We start from the raw sequence: 19004 nt of genomic DNA, 5'->3' as shown, positions 1-19004 counted from the left end.
CTTGTCCTGGCTGGTGTCCGACCCGCACACGCTGGTGATGTTTGGGAAAACGTCCGACCATCCCGCTGCCGTGCAGTTCCTGCTGATGTTACCTGTGAGAGAAGAAGAGATGCAGCGCACAACAAATGATCTCACACATCAGAGAATAAAGGCACATTTTTCATTCCTCAAGAGTTTGACCGTTTCCCCATTCTTAAAACTCAGACGTCACATCTGTCAGAAAGATGTCAGTAACTACTATGACTGTATGTAATCAAGACAAATTTCATGCCAAGATTCAGTCCAATGGACATTGTTTCAGATGGATAAGCTAGAAAATTAATCAACAACGTGTCTGAGTCATGAAAAGCTAATGCAAAACATTTTACATTAGAAAAAATGTGCTGCAGCTTCAGATGCCAAGTCATAAACATGTGAAAGTCCAAAACAAATACAACATTGTGAACATGATGCAAATCAAAAAATGAGCTGCAGAAAGCCAAAACAAATACAAATACTGCAAAAACAGAAACGCTGCGAAGTCTAAAACAGAAACCAATGCAGGAGAAACACGCTGCATTTCCAGCAGCTTGTATCTGATGCAGGAAGAAAAGTGGACTAAAGAGGTGACAAGACACAAAACACACAAATGTTTGAGACTTCATGTATTCTGACCCTGTCACACAACACATCGCAGGCTTTGATAAAGTACTGCAGAAGCTTGTAGTATTACTACTACAAAGCCTGCGCAGTGAAGTGGAGCTCAGTATCACTGAGTGTTTCACATGAGCGCCACGTCCAGGGGGCAATGAGCTCCCGAGGGGCATTTTCTGGGTGCCCCAAAGCCAAAATCGCAGCAGTGCACTCAGAGTTCATGTCCCTGGGAAATTCCCAGCATGCACTGTAAAAAGCAGGCGCGCCTCTTGCTCACTGACTGGAAGTAACGTCACCACACTTCTGCCTCACTACCCTCTTCACAGCGTCACAGCAGGGTAAACACAGCTGAAGCTGAGAGAACATTTTAATGGGTAACGGTGATTTATATGAAGTCAGTTAAGAAGCGCTCATGCTAACGCTGCCGTCAGCGCTGCTGTGGGCTGCGATGTCTGTGGAAAGTCCCACAAACTGCAGTGAAGCTAAACACAGAGGAGCTCCGACCAAACTTCATTTAGAAATCTGAAGCTTTATTACGTATTCCAGAGGTTTGAGCAACAGATGTTCCTGAACATAGCACAAGAGTGTCTTTGGTAATTAAACAACATTAAAGCTTTATGCTGTGACCACCGGGTGTAACGATTTCAACTTTCTGAGAAATCGTCGTCATCTGTGTTTGGTGGGAGGCGTTAACACTAAAAACACCCACCGAACTGTTGCTGTGAATCAAAGCTGTAACAAGTTTTTTTGTTGTTTACATTGAGGATAAAAGATAAGAAACCAGATAAAACACTTCTTCAGCTTCATTATTGGCGAACAAAACCGCTTCTAAGCTCAGAGACTGGATGTTTCTTTCAGGATGCACGCTGGGAGTCGTAGCTTCCGTTCAGTTGTTATGTCCAGAGGCCTGTACCCTCCACATTTTCTAACAAAGCAAAAGAGTTCCCGTTTGAGGGTCAGCGTTGGTCCATCTTTCCCTAAACTTCACAAACAGCGCGTTGCCTGAGCTTAACCAGGTAACCATCGTACAGCTGGACGGCACTATCAAACCACCCGTTTGTCATTTACTTATGAAGATTTATAGCACGGAGCTGCAGGCTTGACTGCTGGTTCTTAGTGGAAATGATGAATACTCTCTCACATTTAATGGCAGCTGATATTAATGAGGAGAACAAACTGCTGAGCTCGGCAAAATCAAAGTAAGACAAAGAGTTGGAGGTGACTTAAAAATGCTGTGTATTGTTTTAGCAAATATACAGTAAGTTGAGTCAAATGTTGGTCGTTTCCCTTCAGATAAAAGCCTAATTAACGGCTTGTTTTCTCAGCACTTTCCAACAGAATACAGGCATCCGATGAGTTCACGGTGGTTGTTTAGCTTCCTTCAGCGTCTTTGACCCTTTATATAAAATGCTGTAACTTATCGATGCAGACAGGGAGGCCTAAGCGTGAGCCGCTGGGTGCCTGCATGAAGATTATTCATCACTGTAAATCAGAGCACGTCGCAGAGTGGAAATCCAAACCGCCATCTGGCCACTGGCTGGAAGGATTCCCCGCTGATGGACTCAGATGAGGATCGACGGCACAATTCTCAAAGACAAGCGAAGTGAAATTCATGAAGACACAAGTATGCATGAGTTACAACAACCCAATATGAACGCAATTAACGCAATTATCAGCAGAATATAACCTGCAGGTCGGAGGATTCAGAATTACAGGAACATATTTGGGGTTTTCTCAGAAGGCTGTGACATAAAACGATTACTTGATTTGTTGTTTGGGTTATAAAATATCAGAAAGTGGTGAAAAAGGTCGCAGGATGGCGTCCTCAAATGTCCACAACCCAAAGATATTCAGTTAACAGTGAGAGAGGAGTGAAAAAACTAGAAAATATTTACATTTAAGAAGCCTGAATCAGAGAATTTTGACTTTATTTTTTCTTTAAAAATACTCAAACCATTCATTTATTAGTTATATCTAATATATTGTAATTGTTGCAGCTCGAGATATGGGTGTATGGTATTACGGTATGTCACATAATCCCATCCCGACATCAGGACAGCAGAAGCTCACCTGTTGGTCCATAAAAAAAACACCTTTTCCTCCATTTCTTATTCTCTGGTTGTTCTACACGCAGCACCTGAGCTGATGCAAAGGCTTACCTGGGCTGAAGCCCAGGGGCCCACGGAGTTTAGGGGCCTATCATTTTTGGGACAAATTAGCATACAAAGTCAAATTGTTATGTAACTTGTCAGTTCTCCCGTCAGTCACATTATGTGCAAATTTGAGACTGCTGATTGATCTAAATTAACCCGTTGCCACGACGCCCAACCCCGCCCCCCCTACAGTATGTGTCAATCTGGTCACGCTTCATCACTTTGATAGAGAGACAGGTGGAAGATTTCGGCCAAAAAAAAGTTCGAGAGTGGTGCTTCGGTAAATTTGGAGGACGGGACAGGGCCTACCAAACTCCTCAGCCCTGGGGCCTAACAGTAGGTTAAGGGCCCTGGATGTCCCCTCATGTTTCTGGCTGTTTTGTATCCTCATGGTTGAACTCACTTTCTTGATGAATGAATAAATTACTCACCGTTTCGGCCGAACACAGTCTTGAGGACTCGCGGACACGGGATGGTGACGATCTCTCCAATCTCAGCGTGCTCCCAGCATGCAATCCTGTCCCATGCTCCTTTGCATCCCGACTCTGTCAAAACCAAATGTGGCTTCGTGAGTATGTTTTTGGACAGAGGAGACTTTCCTCTCCAGAACAGACGAGGTGATTGGTCAGGCTCCTTTCAGACCAGATCAGGTGGTCTAAGAAAGAATCAAAGCCGACCTGATGACGGTGTAAACAGCATTTTAATTTCCTTCCTGCTCTTCACCTCAACCTTAAACAACTGTGTGTGTGTGTGTGTGTGTGTGTGTGTGTGTGTGTGTGTGTGTGTGTGTGTGTGTGTGTGTGTGTGTGTGTGTGTGTGTATAAGGCATGCATTGAAGGACACACTGTGCTGTATATGCTCATTAGCAAAGGCAGATGCAGCGTTAGCTTGTTCTGTCCCCGCTTCAGGTCTCAGAGAGGCAGTCGAGGTGGATGCACCACAAACACCGCCGCAGATTTTATTATTATTATGACTATTTTTAAAACCTCTCCGTTTTCTGGTCCATCTGTTAACCGCTGACAGAAAAGTAATAAAATGCGCAGAAAATTTGGGCCATTTCTTTTCAGTGTGCAGCAGAAGTCTTTATAATGAGGGAGCTGACCTTTCGAATGTTTTCTCCATTTCCTCATGAACAACAGCTTGAATGAAAAATAAAAGCTTCTTCCACATGATGCCATGACTTTGAGATGCATTTAAAGTCCCCAGAACACATTGTAGTCATATACAGTGTGTGAAACTACATGTCCGAACCTGGCCGATATTTGGATATATGAATCATTTACAGCAAACTTCCAAAGCAAAACAACAAATAACAAAATAAAACCAAAAATCCAAGGAAAGCACTCCTCATATCAAGGCCTGCCTGCCTTATTTTCTGTTAAATTGTTTTCTGCTACAATTTAAACTCTCAAAGAACACACAAAAAGAGCCTCAACTGAGCCGAAACAAAGGCTTTTAAATGTTAAAGTCCGGGTGGAACATAAACAATAAAAAAAGTCAGTGCAGCTTATTGGGTCATATTAGATGATTTTTCTTTAAAAAGAGTTCGTAACAGAGACCCAGGTGAAAATAAAGTTTAGGGTTTTTGTTTTTTTTTAGCACATTCTCATTTTTTTTAATTAGAAAAACTTAAAACAATAGTTTGACATTGTGTGAAACATGCTTAAATATGAAGCTACAGCCAGCAGCGGGTTAGCTTAGCTTAGCTTAGCATAAAGACTGGAAAAAGGTAGAAACAGCTAGCCTGGCTTTCTCTTCACAGCAATTTGTGATATGAGGTGAATTGTTTCACCTGGAGTCTCTACTAATGCAGATCTGATGTTCATGATTTCAGCAATGAAACAGCTATTTTAAAGAAATCCAGTCACCCGACCACTCCTTTTCATGTCTTTAATACGTTTAAACACTGTAAAACTTTAACAAGCACTGTCCCTGATAATAAGGTCTAATGCTCACCCGTTGTGCAGTACGACCATGTCATATATTAATTAGATTTAGTTCTGTCAAGGCTGTGCTAGCAGAAAAACAAGAGATAGGACCCAGATCCATATGCAAGGGCAGAGCTAAAGCAGCTCAATGATTTAATGCATAAAATCCAAAAGTATAAAAGGTCCAAAGTCCAGGAGGAGGCCAGGAAGTACAGGAAATCAGCACAAAGATCCAAAAACGCCAAGAGGCCTCATGTTCAAACAGTTCATGCACAGGCGGGTTCATATAAAACATGTCTGTGAAGAACCATAATTATGTCCACTGATGGACCAAAATATTCCGATCATTCACGTCGATAATGTCTACTATCAGCTGGCATTCCAGTTTACAGCTCCTCCACTCACTCTGCGTAAACAAGCATCTGGAGGGCTCCAACAATCACACAGGATTACTGATCATTAGCCACATCTGCCGGTCCAGAGGCTCACGGGCAAGGTTGGCTCGGACAGCGGTGATGTCAGCTGGAGTCTAGACGTCCTCACGTGCAGGATGCAAACAGTGAGAGTCAACGGTAAGCAGCCATTGGTTCTCTCCGGGGCTGCGTCCTCGCTCCACCTGGCTAAAACCAGCAGATTCAAACCCACCTTTGTTCCCTCTCCTGGACATTTTGAAGTCACTTTTAAGACAGTTTGTCATTTGTCCATTTTTGGACGCTGCATCAGCGTCAGATGAAGAAAAGCCTACATCTGATGACAGTGATGAAGATCTGAAGTGGAGGAGCACTGCGTATGGTCAGATTTTTTGATATTTATCCCTGATGTCTGGAAACTGCTCTGAATTCGGGAGTGTTTGCATGATGCTTGTCGCCTCGTAATCACAGGTTTTTGGTGTTCAGTGCAGGACTTTAACAGCAGACTCGGATTGCATCCTGAGTCCTGACTGTGGTTAGATTGAGCGTCTCATTTTTCAAGTCACTGCTGAAGTTTTCTGTAATAAAGCAGACCATCATCGCTCCCTAACCTCAACCTGCTGCTGCCAGTGCCTCAACACAACCAGAGAAAAGTGAGTAATGTCACCATGGATGAATATTGTGTTGGATATTTTGGCAGAAAAGCTCATACACAAAGAATTAAATATAGGCCATTAAAATCTAATGAAGCACTGTGAGTTTTCTGAACATTAGCTCCCTAAAGTGCACAGGAGGCATGCATACACGGGAGGACGAGCGGCCCTGAACGGACACAAAACGTCCACTCACCCTCCAGAAACAAGACAAACAAACTGCCTCCCAAAATAGCTCTGCAGCTCTTCAGCATGAGCCTTAATGGGTGCAAAAGTGCTGATGGCAAACTGAACAGTCAACAAGGCTTTTTAGGGACGAGAGATGAGTGGAGACAGTGTGCTTGGACAAACGCAGCCTCTTCTCCAACGTCCCTGCTGAAGAAACCCAGCAACCGCGGCATCGGGCCATGAAGAAGATCAAGAAACTGCCATAAAAACAAACCTATTAGTGTCAACCTGCTGAAAAAACAACACAGCCAGAGGAGGTGAGAGGCTAAAGAAACCAGTGGGATTTCACCGTCTCTTTCTCTTTTCATTGGTTTTGTTTCTCTTTTGCCTCTGAAGGTGTCTGTAATCTTATATAGTCCAAACTGGGTGAGAACTGCACACTTTAGGCGTTTAGATGATGACTTGTTACCCAGAGCGAGGTGCAGAAGTGATGTTGTCAGGATGCTGACAGATACAAGCCGACAGCTGCACAGATCAAACTTCTGACTTTGAGGAGCGACAGCCAATCATCAGCATCTCCTCTTGCGCCTTCACCTCAGGTTTCACAAAGCTCTTCATCCGCAGCGAAGCACCAAAACAGCAGGGAAATGTATAAATCTCATCTTCTCCCTCCAAACAACAACACTGCATCACAGCCGACGTGGGATGGCGGGACAGACGCATTGTGATTTCTCCATTACACTTCCAGTCTGCTGCCACCTGCTCTCACCACACTGCTTTAACCCTTCAAGCCCCTTTTTATGCAAGTCTGATTCCAATAAAGGTCAGGACGCTGAATAACACATAAACAAAACAGAATGTGATCATTTGCTAATCCTGTAGCAGCACAAAGACGACATTTTTAATGTTTTTCCTCATCAGCTTCATTGATTTTTCTAAACGTCTGCTTATGCTGAAAGTAGTGGAACGCTCCAAAAACACCTGTTTGGAACATTCCACAGGTATACAGGTAATACAAACACATGAACGCCATGTATGAAAGGCCAGTGTTGATGCTGCATTCTGAGCCTCAGTATAAGATTGATACGGCAAACAAAATGCCCGTACAGTTCAAATTTTCTATTCCTATAGCATGATTAACATGTCCTGTGTTCTAGAACTGCAATTCCCATAATGCAAAGCATTATGTACCCCACTTTATTTCCTCCATTTTTCCTTACTGTCCTTCTTTCTTTCAGTCCTTTCTTTGCATTTTCTCCTCCTTTGACTCCCCTCTCTGGCTTTCTAACTGATCGTTTGTCCTGATCTGCTGTCTGGGTGAAGACTCGCTGACCTTCCACCTCCTTACTGTTGACTCCACGCTTAGACGACTACACGGAGCAGAAAAGCCAGCGCTGTTCGAGAAGAGGGGAGGAAGAAGAGGGTCAACCTAAGAAAAAGAGGACAAAATATGTGCTAAGAGATCAGAAGATGAATAGAGGAAAAGAAAGAAGAAGGTGCTTTGAAAAGGAAGAGTGGAAGCATGGAGGAAATGGAAACAGGAAGTGGTGAAAGAGAGGAAATAACAGAGGGGGCAAGAGAGGACAAAAGAGGAGAAAGAGTGAGAGAGCGGATGTCTTTGGGGTAAAAATGGCTGAACTCATCAGTGCATGAGGAGAACTCTGCCCGCTAAGTGATCCATCCTTTCTCTGTGCACTTCCCCGGAAACACTCAGATGAGAGGCCGGGCCTTCATCTTTGAGCAACGACGCACCAAATGCACAGCAGCGCACATCTGGAGGGAAATCCTCCTCCTCTGGTCTTTTTATTCTTTATTCTCCATGAAGTTATGGCTGACTGAGCACTGCGCCCCTTTCAGCGTGGCCCCAATTCAATTTCATGCAGTTAGTTAAACAAACAGGTTTCTTTTATATGAACTCTGTGACAGTATTCCATTAACCTTCCTCAAGCGCAGACCCTTTTCTTTGGTGCATCAGATGTTTGAATGCATGATCTGCAGGATCTGCAGAGTTCAGTCCAGCACCTGTGCTGTCCTGTGTTCAGTGGTGGGAAGTCACTGAGGGATCATGGTGCTGTTTCACACAGACATGAGGGCATTATTAAGTAGCTTATTCAATGTGTATGAATCCACAACTCAGTCTTCTCAGTAACATTGTGGAGGTAAATATAATCTTTGGCTCAAAGGCGACATTTTAATGAGTTTCACTTCAATGCTAAATAATGCTAAATCACATTAATGTCAATAATACATTGTGTCTTGCGCAGACTTTTCCTTTAACCCAACATTGGACTTAACTTCTGTGATCTACTGTGTCTTGATTTGGGCCTCATCTGGCGCAAAATAAAATTTCTCACATCATATTCATTTCCAGATGGCACTTTTCAGGTTTCTTCTGCTGAAAAAAACCCAGTTTCCAGGTTCATTCCTGCCCTTGAGAACAGTCTCACCACCATGTGCACTGCTGGATGAGAGCATGGCCGTGACCCAGTGAGGTTGGCGGTTTGACTCCCATCGAGCTCACTAAATGTAAATTGTTCTGTGTTGAAATGAGCACAGTGGCCACGAATCAGATGAAGTCCTAAAAGCCTCGCTGCTTGACCGATTCAGTGAAACAGCTCTGTGAGAAAACTGCTCTCCACAGCACTTTTTCCCCCGCAGAGAATTTGAGCCATGTTATTATTTTGCTCTACTTCATGTCATTGAGCTTTAATTAACACAGCAGGGGGGGCTCGGCATCAAGAGCTCACATCAGAGGAGGGGAGAGTCAGGCTCGTTAACACTGCAGGAACACACAGCAAATGCAGCTGCGCTTTTAGGCTTCGGTCTGGAGCCGTGGCAGATAAAAAGAATTAGGGAACGAGATTGTTTCACTTCAGAGCTACGGACCACCGGCTGTGCATTCATGCAACATGTGGAGAGATAAGAGTATATACACGGTATTAAACATGTGCATTTCAGAGGTGGATATGCAGACAAAACATGAAGGATGTGCAGGGAAAGTGTGGTTAACTCTGAATTCAAACACAAACTAATTGGATTTTATAATAAGAGTGACAGTTGGTCTTATTTAGAAAACATGGAGCCGTTTCAGTGCTGAGATAATTATGCAAAGAGAAGTGTGTTAGATCAGATACAGCCTTTCATCTGAGGGAAGAGCAGCAGCACATTTCATCTTCACCACAAGTGTCCTTCCAAACTTCTAAACATCTGTTTATGACGTTTGACTTCAGATAGCAGTGATAGTCATTAGTGGATCCAGGAGGTGATTCGGAGCAGCGGTGTCACAGTTTCATTTTTAGAGAACAGAAATCTCGAGTTTACAGCTGTTATGAGACAAAAAACCACTGATGTCTGTCGTTCTAAAAAGGGCACATGACTACTAACCCTAACCCTAACCCTACCCTCGATGTAGACGCTGAACTGAAGGTTTCAGGTTTTGCACACTTCAGTCATTGATGCTGATGTTTGCACAACCACAACAGGTCACTTGAAACCATGAATCATCAGTAATCATTACTGTTGCAGGTGAAATATTCTTATTATAATGTCTTATGAATTATCCATGTAGAGCTGAGGTCTGAGCTGCTGGCAGCACAGTTGTGATTGTGATGATGTCTGTTGAACCTTTACATTGTAAAGTTTTTTAAAAAGAGATTTTCCCTGCTCCAAAGCACAAAGTTAATGAGGATAATAACAATAATCACGCGGGTTGTGTCTGGAGAATCTGCTTCACGTCTTGGCCTCATTATTTCTTGTTTTAAAAGTGTGGATTTTTCTGTTTTGATTCTTAAATCCATACTGACCGCTCTGTATTTTAATTCCTGGTTTTCGTTTCCTCAGTAATCAGCAGCTCCTTTGTGATTTGCCTTCGCTCTCTTCAGTGTTTTCTGTGCTGTGAGAGTTGGAAATGGTCCACATTCACTGTACGATCTGCAATCATGAGCATTAGCTTGCACTTTTAAATGCACTGAGGATATGAGATATGAGTGAAAACTGATTTTAAGCAACTCTGTGGTTGCTGATGTCTGTGCATGAACTGCAGAGATGAAGTCAGGACGTGGTTAGCCTAGCTTAGCATAAAGAGTGCAAACATGGGAAAAGAGCTAGCCTGACTTGGTCCAAAGTGAAAAACATACACTCACCAACAGTTCTGTCTCATTCATTTTAGTACAATCAGATATGTAAAAATGTTTTAAAAACTCATGCACACATCGCTGGAAAGCTGAGGTTCCTGTGATTCAACTGATGCAAACCATTTCAAGATACAATCACGACAGCAAGTCCAACAAACGGCAACAACATACAACTGCTTTTAAACTTTAGGCAACAGCTGGACGGCGTCGCCCCGTCTTATATGTCCGACATGGTTAAGACACATGTGCCTGCGATGTTGCTGAGATCATCTGACTCAAACCTACCGATTGTTCCTGAGGCCAGAGCTACAAGGCATGGACGAGCTTGATGTCATTTGAAATCAACAACAATCGAATATATTTGTGATCTGTAAATAGAGAAATCGGATTTAAATAGGATTTAAACTCTCAATATTGGCTAAAACAATTGATTCTGCTTGTGTTTTTCAAAGGTTTTTTATCAAGTCTGTCAGATTTATGTTGGAAATATGACATTCAGTGTTTGTCAGTTGATTCTGTTCTTATTTTATTGTAGCAAACATACATTAAATACATTCATTTCTACAGATTCAGATTTTTTTTATTTATTTGTCTTTTTTTTTTTTAAATAAAAATTACAAATTAATAAGAATTTGTAATATTTATTTTGGGATGAAACTGGAGCACCCAGAGTAAACCCAAACTAAGAGCAGGATAGATGCAGCTGAAAGTAGCTGCTGGACTGGATGGAGCCTTTTAAAGTGGCAGGAGAGACAACTCCTTTCAGTCTTCTCTTGCCTTCTCTGGTGTGAACTTATGTCCATGTGTTGTTTTGGTCTTTGTGAATATTCAGACGGTGCTTAGGTGTACATGTCCACCTTTTCATAGAGATAGATTATCCCTGTGACATGTATGTCATCTGGGTAGCGCTCTGGTTCCACAGATATCTTCCGATCGTCTGCTTTGATGGTCATATCATCAAAAAACAAATATGACCAAATGTGCAGACCGCCGTGACAAATGACAGAGGACAGTTTGTAGAGCTGCGTTATGTCTTTGTCCACAGCAACCTCAACATAGTCAGAAGGAGCCACTTGTACTCTATCATGCGGTCCCTGAAGGCGAGGCAAATAAAGGCTTAAAATGTCTGGGCTATTCCAGACCTGGTGTGTCTCTACGGTGGATCCACATGTCTTACATTTTCCAATGCTTGGACTGAAAACAGCCTTGAGGAGAGAGTAAATGTCTTCTCCTTGTCCTTGTAAAAAATAAGTTGTGCCAATGGCTGAGGCACTAGATGTGGTGTCTTTACATTGTTCACACCTGCTCGTATCTGTTGTCATCACCATTGTTTGCACCCCGCATTCTTCTAACCAGAGCAATAAATGCTTTAATAAATCAGCAGAATCATTAAATGCGCAAGGGGTCAATTCTGGTACGGCCAAAATTAATTGGTTCAATGCCTTTAAGATAGGCTTGCGACCGAAACTCTTTCCTGGGTTTCTGAGGGCTGTTAGAAAGAGCCTTGCAAATGCTGGTGCCGGTGATAATTCTACCAAAGCCTCTGAGGGTCGGTGCTTCAATTTTTCTTTCACAAGTGCCAGATGTACAACAGATTGTACTGTTGCGTTCATCCAACAATTATTAAAGTAATTAGAAAATTTGCAAATGTTCTTGCAGAGATTATTGTTGACCTCTTGTGCTGTGGTGCACAGTGAATCATGCAGATCCCGTCTGATGGGAACAGGAGGTCCTGTGTTGGTGTCTACGTCTGGAGCACCCTCTGCTTGGATGAAGATGGGAAGAGATCTTCTTTTGGTGTCTGCACCTCCAGCTCCCTCTTTTTTGACGAAGATGGGAACAGGAGGTCCTGTGTTGGTGTCTACATCTGGAGCTCCCTCTGCTTGGATGAGGATGGGAACAGGAGGTCCTATGTTGGTGTCTACACCTCCAGCTCGCTCGTCTTGGTCAAAGATGGGAACAGGAGGTCCTGTGTTGGTGTCTACACCTCCAGCTCGCTCGTCTTGGTCAAAGATGGGAACAGGAGGTCCTGTGTTGGTGTCTACACCTCCAGCTCGCTCGTCTTGGTCGAAGATGGGAACAGGAGGTTCTGCGTTGGTGTCATCTGAAGGTTCCTCATTTTTGCTGAAGTAGAAATCAAAGAGCCTTCTGACACCTTTAGTGGCTAAAGTGCCCACAACAAAACCCAGTGCTAACATGACGATGTAAGTTTAACCTTGAACTCCAAATGGAAATATGTGTGATTGTTCACTACTACTACTACTACAAACTACTATGCAATCAAAAACAAAGTGGGTTAAGTGTCCTATGAATGTGTCTCATATTTATAGACATAGATTAATTCATCACACATCAAAGGCATCAAAGCACACATCAGTGATATCATCAGTGATGTCACAGTGATGTAATACCAGAATGCTGAAACCGAATTTAAAAGAAAACACTGAACAATCTGAACCGTTGATATCGCTCTCTCTCGCTCTCTCTCGCTCTCTCTCTCTCTCTCTCTCTCTAAAGGATAAAATAGAAGGCCATGCATGCTGCGTTCACTGACATGCTTCACAGTAACTGACGGGAAAAGTCACGTTTTCCAAGACAAATAGTTAATCTATCATTTTTTGGTTGAAGCAAAAGACAGGCTCATGTGCCTAGTTTATGGGATGTAAAAAGGCCAATCTCGAGCATCCTCACAGCTTGATCACTGATAGATTTTTTTCATGATTAAACCTTTATGTTTTCAGCCAAGTCCCATTAAGATCACAAAATCTAAATTTCAAGGGAGACCTGGCCAAGGTAGCAGCATTACAGTGTTACAAGCAACATGCATGCAATCATTGAAAAACACACAAATACAATAATAATAAACTTTAATTATATAGCACAGTTCATACAAAATGCAACAATATAAAATCAATTAATAATGATGTGTGATAAAACAATAAAAATGAAAATTAAACAAACTAAGACAAAATATAACGGCCACCAAGGAGAAAGCGATGTAAAAAAGACATGTCTTTAGATGTTGTTCAAAGGCATTGTAGAGAAGGCCCCAAAGTTGCCGGTTTGTTTTATTGACTGTTGTTGATGTGCCTTTAAGTGCATATCTGTTAGTGTTCAATTTAGTTCTGATTTTTATAGGCGAGCCAGCTCACGAGTTGGTTGTGAGTGATGTCACACAGTAGAAAAAGTGAGTGCGTGAGCTCCGAATTGTGCAGGACCTAACTTCAGTGTGGGTCGTGTGTGTGCGTGAATGACGAGTGAGTATCGCCATTGTATCACGTGTTATGTTTCTGTGTTGATGTGGTTGTGCATAACCTATATTGGCTGATGCAGACGACAGTTCAGGAGCCAAATCACTTTAATTACTTGCCGTGTCAGTTCGTCGTTCATGCCTGCTAGCTAGCCACCTAGCTTACCCGTTCCTGCACATCAAGTGTGAATATGTCATGTTTATTTACCATCGGGGCGGACTGGGACAAGAAATCGGCCCTGGCATTTTGGACCAGACTGGCCCACCACATTTGATAACGCACACCTTTTTCGGTCTTTTCGGTTTCTTGACTGTGTATACCAACTGTGCAACTCTTTAAAACCGCGTACCTTAAGCCATGCAATGAGTTAACGGAAATCAGTGAGAGTGGACACATTAAATACTTCCAAAAAGTGTAATTTGCTAACACTACAAAAAAGTATACTCCATCACTCCATCACAGTAATGTATCTTTAAGCAGAATTCATCCTATTGGGTGTACCTATGTGTTTCAGGGAGGAAGAAAAGAGAAAGAATAGAGATGAGAAATGATGGATCAGATGCTAACTCTTTCAAGAGTAGTACTCAATAAATTGTGAAGTGACCCAGTACAAAAGGATGAATGTAGCTGAGCTCCTGAATGAACTTTGAACTCTGTGTGTGTATGTTTGAGTGAGAAAAAGAGAGAGAGATTTAATTATCGGCAAATCTTCAGGATAAAAATAGTAGTGTAGAAATTGAAAACTTAAGAGGGATGATGACACATGAATGAGGGAGAGGGCTACATACACAATGTCTTATAAATACCTGCGTATACAGGTATTATACAGGTATTACAAAATAACTCGAATACAAAGTAACCTGGCCATAGAACATCAGCCAAAAATTTCTTATTGATGTTTTATCATTATCAGATTTACCAAGGGGTTGGGTTGCTTTCCTCATTACAAGTGTTCTGAAAGCAGTCCATCTTACTGCATGTTTTACTGCATGTCGCTGTGCAATGTCGCCACCACCACCACTGTCATCAGCCACGGGAGCTGACGACGGCCCTGCCATGGTAAACATGTAAACATATCAGAAATTTTTGTGGATTTGGCAGCACTGGCTTGAGGAGCCAGCTTCTTTTTCTCTCGCAGTTTCTCTGCACCTCCTTTTCGTTTTCTCTCCATTCTCGCAGGTCCTAACACATTACCGACGTAAAAGAGGGAAAGTGTTTCATGATATGTGTGAAGTGAACTGCGTGTGTCGAGGGCCGGTCGGTGGTTATGAACAAACTCTCGCACTGTTCTGGTAAAGATCGGCCATCCGACGTTCAAGTTCACTGATTTTTTTGACTTAGCCGAAGGCATTCAGAGCAGTCCAGAGGAGACATGAGTGGTCACTGCAAGGTAACCAAACATGCCTCAGCAACACGGTGTAATAAAATCTGATCAAAAAATGGTTTATAAATAGTCCATAAAATGTTACACGCAGACCATAAAATCAATTTAGTATTCTAACAGCCACAAGCAGCTGCTGGCAGTAATTCAAATCCAGTTCTTATGGAACTTGGAGTCGAGTAAGGCTTCACACTGTGGTTTCATTATGTTTTCCAGGTAATAGGTCCCACATACGGTCATATATATCCATGTGAAAAGTAACTTCTACTTTAGTGTGTGAAACTACCGTTCAAAAGAGACCAAATCCATGCATGTGCTCCACATGGTTTGAGAACACCTTTCAGTATGCGTCGGTTTGGCGTTTTAGGCTAACTGTACAGGAATGGGAAGATTTAGGGGAGTCACGCACTGAAACTATTTCTGCGCAGACATCATAACATATTTACAGTACGCTGGAAGCGCTGCAGGCAGCAGCAGCTGCAAAGGAGCTTTACAGCCTGCCTGCATGTGTCTTGCCATGTGCAGCGCTCTATCACTCCCCCTCCATCCAGCACAACAAGTACAGTTCCACTCTGCAACATTCAAACACCAGAAGACGAAGACCAAAAAATATTGAGGGCTGAGGCCACTGTCACCGATCATGTCTGCCAACCTGCACTGCACAGAAATACAGGAAATATTTATTACGTGCAAAGGGCACATGTTCTTTGGACGCTGTGTATTAGGAACAGTGACTATAGACTATTTACACAAGCAAACACCAACAAACTATACTGACTGTTATCTAAAAAGTCACCTAAATCTTTCAGGCATGATTTAGTTAGAACAGAAGAAGAACAAGAATCAGAGGGACAATCCCCAATACACTCCAGCTCCATCACACAGGTTTCAGTTACCTGCCAAAACTGGGATTAAACAGCAGTTTGAAAGCTTCTACGTCCTCACATGGCAGAGGTATTAATATATGAACAGAGTGTATGCATTCATGTATGAAACTTCATACATTTCATACATGTATTTGTTGTGACATCAGCTTTCAGTCCGCAGACTCTACCTGTGTTGCATCCTTCCTGTTTTAAGATCTAGCTCACAAAGTTTTGCTGGTTATTTCTCTGTTGCTAGAGGAAGTGTAGTTTCTAACTGTAGTTTAGAGAGTGATTGTGACCTTTACGGCTGCTGGCAGCCTCCTTCTCCCGCAGCCTCCTCAGACACTCCGCCTGGTCTCTTTCCACCTCCAGCAGGAAGTTACAGGTTGGATGTCGTCCATCAACCTGTGGAGGAAGCAGAAAAAGAATCAGATTTATACATAAGTCAGCTTTCATGCTGCACTAACAATGTTTTTGGGGCAGTCTCCTTTCATAAGGATCTTAAACACCGGAAGGAAAAGTATTAGCATTGTGGATTTGACCAGAGTGGTGGAAATACCTGCTGTCCATTTCAATCAATCAGTAAACTCACACAGCTTTTAAGATGAGAAAATCACAGATTCAATCTACTGCATACTTTTCTGATGCCGTGTTGCAGCAGGCTAAGCAAGGCAGTCCAGACGTCCTTCAGAGGAACAACGTTTTCCAGCTCCTCCTGGAGTTCTGGAGGACGTACGTGCCGACTCTCGCACTCGGCTACAAACTGGCCCGCTGTGCGCTGAAGGATATTTATTTAAACCTCTTCAGTGCTGCCATACAAAGTGATCTGTCGCACCTTAAAGGTCCAGTGTGTAGGATGTGGTGGCATCTAGTGGCGAGGCTGCAGATTGCAATATCCCTCGCTCTTGCGAAGGCCATGCTAATCTTCTCTATATCTAACCTAGTTTAACACATGTACTGCCTCATCCCGCCCTTTGCAGTTGTGTGCGAGAAGCCACATTGGCTGCAAAACTAGAGCCAGTGTTGTGTGGTTTGACCTTTCTGGGCTACTGTAGAAACATGGCGGTGCGACATGGAGGACTCCATGGAGGACCCACTGTGTCTTAATTTCATTTTCCATAGTTTTCTCGTTATTCTCAAAAGTAACCGTTGGGACATATTTCAAGCTGATATGCAGAGGAAAGTCAAGATTATGATTGACAGATGAATATAGGGTTAAGATAAGCTGCTTAAACTGACCAGCCGACACTGTGTGTGTGTGTGTGTGTGTGTGTGTGTGTGTGTGTGTGTGTGTGTGTGTGTGTGTGTGTGTGTGCGTGTTTAAAACCAGGAGAAGCAGATGAACTACTCGTGTGTGAGCCACATAAATCCTGAGGAGAGACCCTGCCAAACGACACCGGGCAAACAACAAACCATCCTCCATGTTTTTGAACGTTACTGCACATGTGTGTTTTGTACATGTATGCAGAGTGTGTACACCAGCCTGAAAACTAGACCTGTGATCTGATGTCAGCAGAAATATAAGTACTGCAGTCTGGTTCCATCAGTTGTTGGTACATGAGGAATATTCTGATGTCACTGGTACAGAGACCAAAAACAACAGGCAAACATCACCAAGCCAGAGGAACTATTTTCATATAATAGCTGCACGAATTACAAGCTTTTACATTAACACTGATCGGATGGCTAAGTTTCAGGTAAATTGAGTCACTCATAGCCACAAACTGCTGACAAAGGCTTCGACTCTACAGTTTACCCCAGGTCTGTGCAGCAGTTAAGCATCTTTCAGCTCGTTGGTTTGGTTTCACGGCCCACAATTTTAATACTCCCACCAGCTTGTTTCATCACCAAGCTCTGATGAAGCCGCTGTTCACTACCTGCCCTGCTAATGCTGCTGCTGGATGTGTAGATGAGCAACTGTTTACTATCTTTGTCACCATCAAAAGTGATGTCAGGCGTTGGATATACATGTTGTTCTACTGCCCCAAATGGCAGAAAAAAATTAGGACAATTATGGCGCACTAACGACCGCATTTTTCATTCGTTATTCTTGGCAATGCTAAGGCACCAGTTGGACTCCAGTTCATCAGAAGCATCAGCAGTCAAACCTCCGTAGAAACCAGTCTGCTGATGTTGATTTTAATTTTGCTAGTTTGCTAATGCTAACGTCGTATAATCGCATCGTGAAGATGAAGAGACGCCAACAACAATCAACAATCTTTCTCCACAATGACTCACGCCACCTTTAAGTTTTATTTTGCCAATAATTGGATCAACGGCATTTGAAATAGTTCCCAGTGGACAGATTTGTCCCCCGTCCATCACTCATAAATCCCCTCAGACAGACTGCAGCTCTTTATCCCCCTGGCATGAGGCGACGCTGGCTGTCAAAGACAAACACACAAATTCAAACATGCAGACAGACGTGAGCCAGAAGAGCCTGCTAAACAGCAGTTTACTGCATCAAACACCAAAACAATTTACCCTGAATGTGAATAATAGATTAATCAGAATTACAATACTTTATTGATCCCCGAGGGGAAAGTGGGTTAGCTGCAGTTGCTTCAAACAGAAATGAAAATAGGAAAGAATAAGACTGTAAAAATATGGAAGAAATATGTAGACATACGTAGACTATACAACAATATAAATCAAATTAACCTCAGACTACTTACACCAACCAGAAGATGCTGATGAAGTAAATTTATGCGAAAAGTGAGTTTTTTGGTCATCTAGGTTACATAAAACTTGTTTAAAATCATTTGTGTGAATATTTCTAATGTGAAGCAGGTCTTTTACTGCAAGCTTTTGAATGCTGATCACCGCCCACATGTACGCTTCAAGTCATCGACACTACAAAGAGATGCTGAAGACAGCGACAGAGCTATGATAACGGGCTATTTGTCCCAGCTGTCCCACAAGATTTGAAGACAAATTAAGACATCATGTAGTAACTGAAACTAATTTATCAAAGGAACAAGCTTTCAGTGACCTAAAACGGTATTTGTGTGCGGACACAAGGCTGAAACACATAGAAAAGGTTTTAAAAATGCCGCAGTTGCTCTTTCTGCTCGTACTTCTGCTGACCTCCAAAGCATCGCTTCCTCTTCACCTGACAGCGATCGTTCAGCTCATGGAAAAACTTCTACACACCAGGCAGAATCACTGCCGTATTACAGCAGCCAGCAAAACTGACACTTATTTACATGTGAATGTGGAGGGAAACTTATTTCACGGCTGGATGGAAACACAGTCCTGTTGCTCTGCGTCTCACACACACACACACACACAAACACACACAGGCGAATCAATCTGTGTCATTGTGCTTTTAGTGTCTCCGAACAGCTCTGCCACTTCGTTTCTCTCCTCTTGTCTTTTCTCTCCCTGCTTGTCTTCCTTTGGTGTTTGAAGACGTTGTACAGGCCTCA

The 19004-nt window shown here is 42.7% G+C and overlaps 1 protein-coding gene across 1 annotated transcript in view; it reads right to left on the bottom strand.

Annotated features, from left to right (window-relative positions):
- Positions 1-19004, bottom strand: part of LOC139339158 (vasoactive intestinal polypeptide receptor 2-like) — a 50839-nt gene that overhangs the window by 17285 nt on the left and 14550 nt on the right. The window contains exons 2-4 of the mRNA XM_070974650.1: positions 15876-15981; positions 3218-3331; positions 1-92 (exon numbers count right to left, since the gene is read on the bottom strand). Coding sequence (XP_070830751.1) covers positions 1-92; positions 3218-3331; positions 15876-15981 — 312 coding nt within the window. The remainder of the gene's footprint in view (positions 93-3217; positions 3332-15875; positions 15982-19004) is intronic.

Source organism: Chaetodon trifascialis, chromosome 11 (assembly GCF_039877785.1).
Source record: "Chaetodon trifascialis isolate fChaTrf1 chromosome 11, fChaTrf1.hap1, whole genome shotgun sequence".
In the NCBI taxonomy this organism is placed as follows: domain Eukaryota; kingdom Metazoa; phylum Chordata; class Actinopteri; order Chaetodontiformes; family Chaetodontidae; genus Chaetodon; species Chaetodon trifascialis.
Note: the sequence above shows the minus strand (reverse complement) of the source record. Positions and strands in the feature narration are given on the sequence as shown.